This window comes from Otolemur garnettii, unplaced genomic scaffold (genome assembly GCF_000181295.1).
Source record: "Otolemur garnettii isolate 467f Iridium unplaced genomic scaffold, OtoGar3 scaffold00032, whole genome shotgun sequence".
NCBI lineage: Eukaryota > Metazoa > Chordata > Mammalia > Primates > Galagidae > Otolemur > Otolemur garnettii.
The window spans coordinates 4261687-4272512 of record NW_003852427.1 but is presented as its reverse complement, the minus strand read 5'-3'; the positions used below and the strand labels follow the sequence as shown (position 1 = coordinate 4272512).

Genomic DNA, 10826 nt, shown 5'->3' with positions numbered 1-10826 from the left:
CAGATAAAAAATGTAGTCATTTTTATTTGAAAAATGTGCTTTTTGGTTTTGTATATTTGTAAACTTAAAGATGACCTTTTCCACACACCTTCTCCTTCCTGTTCTCTTTGAACTGTTCACCTCCTCTGCCTTCCTCCCATCCCCAGCCCAATAAATTAAACCAATTAACTGAGCAACTTAATTAGGCTCCAATCCCAGGCCATCTGGCCCCACCATTCAGGCCCTATGTGGTTAAATCAAACATTGGTTGAGCAAAACCTCGGAAGAGGGAGCTCTGCCTCTGCCTTTGCGAGGTGGCCAGAGTGGGATGTCGGCCGTGGCCCTGCACTGAGACTGAGGTCTGCAGACTGTAGGGAGCCAGCAGTGAGTCCCAGGGAAGCCGCTTCTGCCTCTGTGTTCCCTTCCCTGGAAAGCCTTTAAGGCGTTGAGGGCACAGGTGGCCTTGTGTTTCCTATGCCCACAGTGACCAGCAAAGCAAGAGGTCATCGGAAGGACGGGGTGCTGTGGGCAGGTGTGTGCTTTGGTGGTGTGTGGCTTACAGACTGGGCACCATGTGCAGTCCTGAAAATGTTTGAACCAACCTGCCCAAGTAGTCGGCACACGTAGCTGTGCTGAATCTAAGAAGCGCGATGTGTGACATTGGGCAGCTGCCACCCTAAGCTGCAGCCTGTACTAGGATGTACTGTGGAATTGGTCCATCTGTGGCAGGGGAAGGGAGGATGGCTTGAAGGACCACCACCTTGAAAGATGTATGTATGTTCTCAGATCCTCAGTTGCTAATATCGTTGAGTATTTTCTGGTAAAAGCTGCTTTCTTGATATGTTTTCACTCCACTGGTGTGGTACAGTTGAAATCCCTGTGCACACACCTGTGTGGATCTCGTGGCCCCATCTGGCCATCCACGCGTATGGTTGAGATGTGGTCTGCGGAAGGCAGCCCAGGGTCCTGCAGCCTGCCCCCAGAGAGCCATCCTTGCTGTCTTTAACTCATTTCTGAGAATGGCTTAGTCCTGAAGACCTGTAAAATCTCTGAAGAGAACTCTCTCTTCCCACTTGGCCAGCGTTCCACTTAGGCCCAGACTCACCGCCCTGAGCCTGCACAGAGCCAGGTAGCAGGCAGTGACTCAGGCCAAAAAACGTAAGCTCCACCCTCCCAGCTGGCACTGGCTCTTCCCCAGGCTGCTCACGGGCCTGTCACGATGGGCCGAGTGACCATCTGGGGTGTGGTGAGGTGAACTCCTCCGCAAGGCAGGACTCCAACAAGGTTGTTGGAATGAATTTGAAATTTCTCAGAAACGAATGCAAAATGGCAGGCAGCAAGAGCAGCAGAGCCTGGCAGGACTGCCGTCTGTGCAGGGGGCCTGCCGCACACCCTCTGCTTAGGATCTTAGAGAGAAAGTTATCTTCAGGTGCAGAAGAGAGGAAGCAGGATCCCACTGAGCACCTCTTCCAGAAGGCAAGGACCAATGTCTGAACGTAACTCAAATGTCATGTGTTTAGTTTTTATATGTGTGTACATAATTATATATAGAGATAGACTTGTGTATACACCTTCCACAAACACATCCTCACACAGAGAAATATGTGCTCAATGTATATTCTTGTTTTTCCTGCTCTCAAGTTGGAACTTGCATTGTGATAACAGTTTTGGAAATTCAAAAGTACTACAAATGTGTTGAAATAATACTTAATATTGTCAAATAACTTGTGATTGTCTTGCCATCAATAAAATAATGCATAGATGTGTTAGACTACAGGTAAAAATAGCCCATGGGAATATCTCCACCATCTCTATGTACATATATGCACGGGTGTGCGGGCCGGTGGGGGCAGCATCCCCCCACCAGGGGCACACTCCCAAGTGGTGCTTGTTGGTAGAGTGCTTACTTACCTCGCGGGAATCTGTGGGAGTCCACATTACGGCATCCTGCCCCACTGGCAGTGAGGACCATCACTTGTGGCCTCTGAGACTGCCCCATTTACAGGGATCTGCACTGGGTCACAGTGAATGAATGTATGGTGGATTTTTATTTTGTTGGCCCTGAAAAGTCGCTTTTCTTAAAATGTCGTGTGAAACAAAGTAGAAGCTCAGTTCCCTTCCCATATGCACACACATTCAAGGCACCACGGGTTGTTTTTCTGTCCTGGCACAGAGCCAGGACATGTGAGAGACCCAGCAGATGTCATGTGGCTTGACGTGGCCTTAGGGAATCCTGCCTTTCCTAGCCTGCACACAGCATCTTCTCTTGAGCCCAAGTTCTCCGTAGCCTTGTGGCCTCCAAAGCTGAGGGTAGCTGCCTCCTCTTGTCCCCCAATCTCAGTGGTGCCATGAGATTCCAGGGTCTGGGACGGTGGCTGCACCCCTTTGACGGAAAGTGTGTTGGTTCCTTGACTCCTATCTGGTGCAGGTGCCGTCACTGTCCTCTTGCTTGTAGGTGGGATCTGGATTCAGACTTAAGGTTCCATTATAAAATGGTCAGGTGCTTTTGAAGATGCCATTGCCTCAGCAGCCCGATTGAGTACTGCATCTTTGCTGAGTCTAGATTGATAGCAGAGGGCAAATGGAGGATTCCTTTTAGAAAATGTTCTCGATTTAGTTTTCAGTCCTTCTCCCCAGAGACTAGACCTGATGTGGCAAATAAGCAGGATCCTCTTCTTTTGGTCTTTTTTCTTTAGGGATCTCAAAGGAAAGTTGTCAGTAAATCTCCTGTTCCACATGCATCAGAAAAATGGAGTGTAGGATGGAAAAAGCTGACAGTGCATTTACAGCTGCACACAGAAGCCCCCCTGAAGTGTGATGCCAGCATCTGGAGTAGTGCAGCTGCGGCTGTGTAGTCCCAGGCTGGTCTGCCTGGTGGCTGTGGGCAAGTTTCCTTTGGTCAGAGGCCTCCCTGCTGTCACTATTGCCACTAACTGTCACCACTCCTAAACATTTTCTAATGTTCCTAGATTGGGGGGAAAGCATCGGCCAGATCAGTCTGTCTCAGAAAACAGCAACAGGATTAAAATGGTGGTAGCTAAGGGTGCAGAGACATCTGGGGTTAATGTCTCCATCCTGGTGACTGTCCAGTACCTGGAGCCTCTGCTCTCGAGTACCTGGTGTGACAATAAAGGGATGGCATTGCTAGCTCTGGCATCCTGCAGATAGAACAAGCAGCCTAACTGCTTCACAAGACGGAGGGCAGGTGAGGGTGTGAGGACACGAGACCAGGTAGCCGAGGACTGAGGGACATGCATGAGCCACGTGAGGGGCAGTGAAAGGTATGTCTGTGTGCATCAACAGAGCAGGGTCACATGCTCCCTAGCTTCCAAACTACCTCTCCCCAAATATGAGATGCTGCCACCTCGCTACAGCAGTGAGGTACAGGTCTCATAACCCCTCCTGTGTCACAAGCAGGAAAACCAAAATGGAGAAGGGTTAGTTGCTTATGATCACCCAGAGTCAGAGTGATCTCAGCCAGTGTTTCCATTCTTCTTCCATTGCTGACCCCTGTGTGTGCAACTGGGACTGCACTCCTGCAGTCAAGGACTTCTGTGCAGAAGTGTATTCCTCAGACCAGTTCTACCCTGTGGTTAGGACAGAATATTCTTCCCAGTATACTGAGCTCGGAGAGAATATAGGTGCATTTGGGGCCCCTCTACTGCAAAGGGCTGTTCCCAGGTCGACTGATTATCAGGGCATTCTTTGCATTTTTTATTTTAATTAACTATTTAGGTATTCCAAAGCCTTGAGATCTCAATGTACAAAACTCCTTGGACTCCAGACCCATGTCTGGGTACGGTTTATCAAGAAAGCCTTGCGGGGGGCGGAGGGGGGGGGAGAATGTCCAGATGGTTCCTTCAGGAAGGAGGAAACCTCCAAAGCATCAAAGGCCAGTCTGCATCTCACGGTGTGCGTCCCCTTCTCCCCTCATGTTCCCCTCACCAACCCTTTAAAACGATTGGCTATGAGGAGCACTGGGTGGCAGTTCTATCTGTTATGGGCTCAGAAGGCATAGCGGCCATATTGACTTCACATTAAACTGTGTAAAATGTGGAAAAGACTCAGCATGTTGGTCAAACAATAAACTGTCCTAATTCTCAACACAAAGCTTCTTGTCTAATGTTTGCAAGTGTGCAGTCATGTATGTGTATCAAGGTGGGGTGTTCCAAGCAGAATCCCTCAAGTGCCTGTTCCATGAAGACCCTCTTCTTGTGTCTGGGTGGTACCCTCACTATCCAAAGCCCTTTGCTGCTTCCTCCTATGCACCCGGGCTCTTCACCAACTCCAATGGTGGGAAGGTAGGACACAGATTAAATCCACACACATTCCCATAATCTCTATCCTGCCTAAAGGCTGATGGAAAGGGTGCCTCCAGGCAGCACTGAACATCAAGGGTGTGATACTCGCCATCATCCTCACGTTCTGCTGGCCATAGCTGAGGTGCTATGAGGGCAGCTGCAGGAACTGGCTCGCTTGTCCTGCTGGTGATGCCCAGGAAGCCACTTCAAGGCAAGAATGTAAGGTAAAACATAATCAACTTTTGATAACATCAATCTGCCATGAACCACCTCCACCCTTGCCCCATGCCAGGTAGGAAGATCCCAGAGAGGCTCTTCTGGTGTCAGTCATCTCTAGACTAAAAAATGCCCCTGAAAGCCAAGATAGCTCTGCCACCAAGCCAAGCCAAAGAGGATGCAGAGGCCAAGATTAGGTGCAGAATTCCCTAGTCTGAGATTATTGGCAATCTCACTCAAAATTACAGTCTAACTTCACTAATTGCCTTCCCACTTTAAAGGTTCCAAAGGATCCAGAACACCCTCCAATCTGTCAGCTCAGGGAAGCAATCTCTGATTGAAGAGACAGGAAATTGATGCTTCTTAGCTAAAACACGAGGTAGAGCAGTTGCAGTGGAGAGCGTGCGGGCCGAGGGAGGCCTCAGCAGAGCTGTTCCAAGAAAAGCAGTCATTCCCAAACATGACAGTACTCAGGGCAACAAGACTTCACCCTGCAAAGGGACCGTGTGATCTCTGGGAATGGCATTCACGCTCACAGCTGCCCAGCAGCCCCTGCCCTTGCCTGAGGAAGCCCTGCTGGGACCCCTCAGACATGAAGGTGAAGATGACAGCGTCGTGAACATCCTGCCTAAACCACACGCAGTGGCACCCAGGGATGCTGCCCAGGGTTTCCTCAGCAGTGTACAAAAGTGGAGGCCACTGTATGCTAAACCCAAATTTAAAAAAAGCACATTCCATCTTTTTGAAACAAAATGATTTCATTACTTGAAACAATATTCAAGTCAACATGGCAAGTGCCTCACATGTCAGGGTCACAGGAGAACAATGGCACCTGGCAGGCCGGGAGAAGGCAAAGCCGCAGGCTGCATGGCTGGCAGCTGACCACTAGCCCATGCAGCACACAGTCAAGTGCAGCCTTGAGGTGCTCACACTAAGGAGACAAAAGAGGGCAGCAAAGCCACACTGAAAAGGAGCCATTCTTAAAAATGGGGCCATAAGCCTGTAAAAGCAAGAACTGTACTCTAGCATTTCCAGGGCCCACTGCAGCATTTCACCTTTATTCAGTGAAGGAGCACTCTTAAGAGCAATCAAGACTTTCCAGCTTTATGGTTGAAAGGAAGTGGGGTTGTTTTCCTGTGCAAATGAAGCCAGGTATAGTAATCACCTTTCTTTAAACATGTGAAGGGGTGAGTCTGAGTGCGGTGGTCATACCTCTCTGCAACCTCCAACTCTTGGGCTCAAATGATCCTCCTGCCTCAGCCTCCCATGTAGCTGGAGCTACAGGCATGCACCACCATATCCAGCTGTTTTGGGTGGGGATGGGGTCTCACTATGTTGCCCAGGCTAGTCTCAAACTCTGGTCCCCAAGGAGTCGTCCTGCTGGGCCTCCCAAAGCACTGAGATTACATGTGTGAGCCACTGCACCCAACACCCAGCCAGAGGAAGACATCTAAATTCCTGCTAATGGCTTTAGGTAGGGCCGAACATAAATCAACTGAAGCTTTGACAATTCTGTGCTGAACTCAAACTTCAAAAAAAAGAAAAAGAGTCCAAGGCTAGTGGATTGCCTGAGCTCACAAGTTTGAGACCAGCCTGCAGCCTGAGCCAGAGTGAGACCTCATCTCTAAGAATAGCCAGTCTTTGTGGCAGGTGCCTATAGCTCCAGATACTTGCGAGGCTGAAGTAAGAGAATCACTTGAGCCCCAGAGTTTTGAGTTTGCTGTGAATACACCAGACCTGTGGCATTTGGGGAGTTGGCATCTCTAGTTCTATTACCTAGGAATAACTCCAATGGCGCATGACAAGCTTCTGAAACATAAGTGCTAACACTGGAGAATGGACAAGTCACGAAGGTGATGAAGAACAAAGCACTGTCCACTCAGGCCTGCTGTTCTGCAGCTGTCTTCACATGTGGTGAAACTATATTGTAACTCTGCCTAGAAATCTAAGAATTCACAAAGGCCTAAATGCCGTACTGCTCATGAACCCCAGGGGCAACTGGAAATCAACTGGCTTCATAAACAGGCAAGTCTATTTCTAGGAAAAAGGTGCAAAGAAAAGAAACAGAGGATAAGAAAACTTCTAGAAGATGAGCATATTCTCATGCTAATATCCTCCCTGTATGGAGTCTGCTTGTTACATCACAAAAACCTTGAGTCTCCCTCAAACAAAGACTAGAGGAAGGTTAAACACCTGAATAAAGGGGAGACACAAAGATAAAATAAAAATGACTTGTTTCAAATGGAGAAATGAATTAAAAAAAAAAAAAACAAACTCCCAGCTGGTTTCAACAGTAATTTGTTTCCAGAACAAGGAAATGTTTCTAAGCGCGTTTTGTACCTCTTCTTTATCAGCTCGAGACTACCATAGCCCTTTTCCCCAAACCGAGTCCGTGCCTTGTGCTTTGGAGCTGGCCCTCAGGCGATTTTAGCCAGCCATTTCTCCAAGTCCTGGATATCAGCAGAGCCAGGGTCCCCTCTCCCACCCTTGGCACTACATTCCAGGAATTCCACTTTGAGTGGCAACTGTGAGAATTCGAACTCTTTGCCTTTCTTTCCCAGCTGAATAGGGACAGCGGTGGAACTGTCCAGTGTGCTGGGGGCAGCAGAACGGGTAACTCGTAAGGTATTGCTGTGGGACAAAAGGAAAACAGGTCAGAAAATAGGATTTTTATATAGTAATTAAATCATATCAGTTCCTAAACACTTCAGCACTCATTTAATAATAATAACACTGTCATTTATGCATTTAAGATTGTTGAATAATCCTTTGCATTTATAGATCACTTCGTTGGACAGTCACGTGACACAGGGGAACAGAAGGAAACACTCATAAGACAGCGAAGCAAAATGTTGAAAAGTTACAAATACTAAAATTAGGGTTCTAATTTTATTTTAATCTCTAGTAATTGTGTACATTAAGCCCTGCTGGCATAGTAGTGGTATACAGGTATTCATTTTAATATTCCTTAAACTAAATGTGTGTCATATATATTCTATATGTAAGATTTCCGAATAAAAAATTTTTAAGGAAAAAAATGAAAACATTACATGTATTCAGTCTTGCACAGCTGGATGACAGCAGGTCAGCTGTGGACTTGGTCATACCCATGTTCTTTCAGCACAGGGCCCCCTTTTAAGAGGATCACCTGAATGATACCATTAAAAAAATTAATTTTAAAAATATATGGTATAGTACATGGTATGGCCAGGTACCTGTAATCATAGCACTCTGAGAGGCCAAGGTGGGTGGACTACTTGACTTCAGGAGTTTGGGACCAGACTGAGCAAAAGCAAGATCCTTTCTCTAAAAATAACCAGGCGTTGTGGTACACACCTGTAGTCCTAGCTACGTGGGAGGCTGAGGCAAAAGGATTACTCAAGACCAAGAGTTTGAGGTTGCTGTGAGCTATGATGACACCATAGCAATCTACCTAGGGTGAATGAGTCAGACTCTGTCTCAAGAAAACAAAAAATATAAGTGTTATAAAAATTTAAGTTACTGAAAGTTAAGTGTGGGTAGTTATTTATTTTTAACTTGAGTGTATGTGGATATGCAGTTTACAAATCCACAAACTCCAGATTCTCATATCAAACATGGGCATAGCTACATACTTTTCTCCAACTTCTTTAACCACTAAAACCTTCTCAATTTCACCTTACTGCCACCTGCTGGCCCTAATATGGGGTGAATAGCAACACTCTGCTGACCGCCCACCCTTCCTGCTACTTAGAAGTAGAGGAATACATGGTGCCAATCTGCTTTCTTACAAAACAAAGCATTTCTTGATTCTGTAAGGTTGCTTAAAAATTAGTGAAGAATCCACAGATTAAACTCAGAAACACACACATACAGCAAAAACATTTTAGAAAACAAATAATAAAAGATTCTGGATATTACTTCTTGAGGAAAAAGCTTTGGGAGAGAAGCACACAGGGGACTTCTAAGCATGGCAGGAGTACATAGGTATTCATTTTAATATTTTTTAAACTAAAACTGTGTGTCATATATATTCTATATGTAATTATTTCATAATAAAAATTTTAAGAAAAAAATAAAAACATTACATATATTCAGCTTTGCCACAAGGCCACAGTAAACTTTGCCCCTCAGAAGGCTGAAATGCTTCAAAGCCAACAGGGCTTAATTTACACAATTAATAGAGATTAAAATAAAATTAGTCAGAATACTAATTTTAACATTTATAACTTTTTGGCATTTTGCTTCACTGCCTTATAATAGAGTGCTTCTTTCTGTATTGTTTTTCTCTAATTCTTCAGAGTGAAAAGCAAACGGCCAAAGGAAAACATGTTAAATTTAAACATGGGAAGTCGGACCGTACTGTTAGAAAACAACTCCCAAAATAACACTATGATAGCTTTTGCTGCTTCAAAACAATTCCCACCAATTAGAACAGAATTTTTAGAAAAACCAAACCATCTACTTGTTCCACGGTCCTTAGCCTAATGGCAAGCGATATAAGCACTCTGTAGGGAGTAAGCATCAAGAGTGCAAGAGCTGAGGGTGAGAAACAAACAACTTCAGAAACCACAGGAACCACTGCAAGGCCATAGCCAGGGCTGGCAAAAGTGTTGTGTAAAGAGCCAGAAATCAAATGTCTTGAGCTTTGTGGGCCATGTTTGGTCTCTATCGCATATTTTTCTTTCTCTCTCTCTTTTTTATCTGCCCTTTAAAAATGTCAAACCTACTGTCAGGTTGCAGGCTTGTACAAGGGCAGGAGTCTGCCAGCCCGAGGCTGACCGGATCCTACTGGACTCTCAGCCCACAGTACAGGAGCCCCACCACATATCCTCCTATAGCTGCATCCTGAGTGCAGGGCTTGGTGTGTACTAGATGCCCTATAGCTGCCTGTTACATGAAAAAAGGAGTAAATAAATCATAGCAAGGGGAAAAAAAGTTCTAAAAGTTGAATTTATACAGTTTTTCCTTATCAGATCCTTTTCAAGTCCTATACAAGTAGTAAGAAAACATACTTTACTATAATGTTGATCATTTCTTCTGCCTAAGCCAGCCTTTGGTTAGCTCTTATAAACTGGCATAAAATGAAGACACGCTAAATTCCTTAAAATTCAAAAGTGTATAGATCACTTTACAAATTTTTAAACTGTCATCGTAGGATATATCATATTGCCAACTAGCTTGACAACAATTTGAAAAGCTAAGAACTATCATAAATTTTATATTCCTCCTAAGTTTTCCTTTCTTGTTCTGTTAACAATAATTTCTAAAATGGCCTTTCATTATTTTAGTTTTGTTTTGTTTTTAGTTTCTCAGTTTCTTTTTTCCTCTAATTCCCAGTTTTTATCTATGTACTCTTATTTTGTTATTTTTTTGTATGCACCTTTAAACACTTCTACAGGAACTACTGAGTGATGAACAAACACTTCCATTCACTGACGTAACACAGTTCTCAACTTGGTGCATAAAATCTTTTAGGTTTAAAAGCCTTTCACTTCAACTACAAATTATTAACAGTGCAATAGTAAATTGAGCAGATAATTTCAATAAATCTTCTTTCCATACATTTAAAATAGCTATAAACATCCCACTAATGCTTTTTATAATCCTAATAGGATTCTTTTGTAAATTATTTAACAAGTAAATTTCACACTAATCTTCAGTCTATTACTGTGATAATCATATACAACCAAACAAAAGAAATATGAATATGCTCCTTAAAGTCCAAGTGTTAAGACATATAATTAGCCAATGGCCTCAATCACACTTACAGTTCTTTCTCAAGCTGCTGTTGAATTAACTTTGCTGATTTTGCCATTGCAATATCTGTAAAAAAAAATAAAAACTGTTGTAGTATAAGTAAGAATGGGTCTTTTCCTAAGACTGCTTGCATAGAAACCACTAAGTTTCTTTTCTCTTTTATAGGGCAGCGCCTGTGTCTCAAAGGAGTAGGGTGCCAGCCCCATATGCTGGAGGTGGCGAGTTCAAACCCAGGCCTGGCCAAAAAACTGCAAAAAAAAAAAGTGCTTTTATAACTATTTCCTTCTCTATGAAAGTAAGCTTTTATATTTGTATATATGAGTTTTCCCAAGATAATGCTTATCAACTACTATGCTGATGACCCTAAAATTGATTTTAGCTCTTTCACTAAACTTTCAATTTAATACATACATAAATTTAGGCAGTATAACAGAAAGAAAACCTACCAGTGCCACGATTATAAAAAGAGCCTTGACTCCAACAGACAATACCCTATTCGTCATTTAAAAGTGAACTTGGTGGCTGGGTGTCCGTAGCACAGTGGTTGTAGTGTCAGCCACATACACAGAGGGTGGCAGATTCGAACCCGGC

General features: G+C 44.3%; 1 protein-coding gene across 1 annotated transcript in view; it reads right to left on the bottom strand.

The window, feature by feature from the left end:
- Nucleotides 1-6778: 6778 nt before the first annotated feature.
- The window catches only part of SRPRB (SRP receptor beta subunit), a 13559-nt gene continuing 9511 nt past the window's right edge, over nucleotides 6779-10826 (bottom strand). Inside the window, exons 6-7 of the mRNA XM_003789403.2 lie at nucleotides 10247-10301; nucleotides 6779-7127 (exon numbers count right to left, since the gene is read on the bottom strand). Of these exons, the coding sequence (XP_003789451.1) occupies nucleotides 6914-7127; nucleotides 10247-10301 (269 nt within the window). The 3' untranslated portion in view covers nucleotides 6779-6913. The remainder of the gene's footprint in view (nucleotides 7128-10246; nucleotides 10302-10826) is intronic.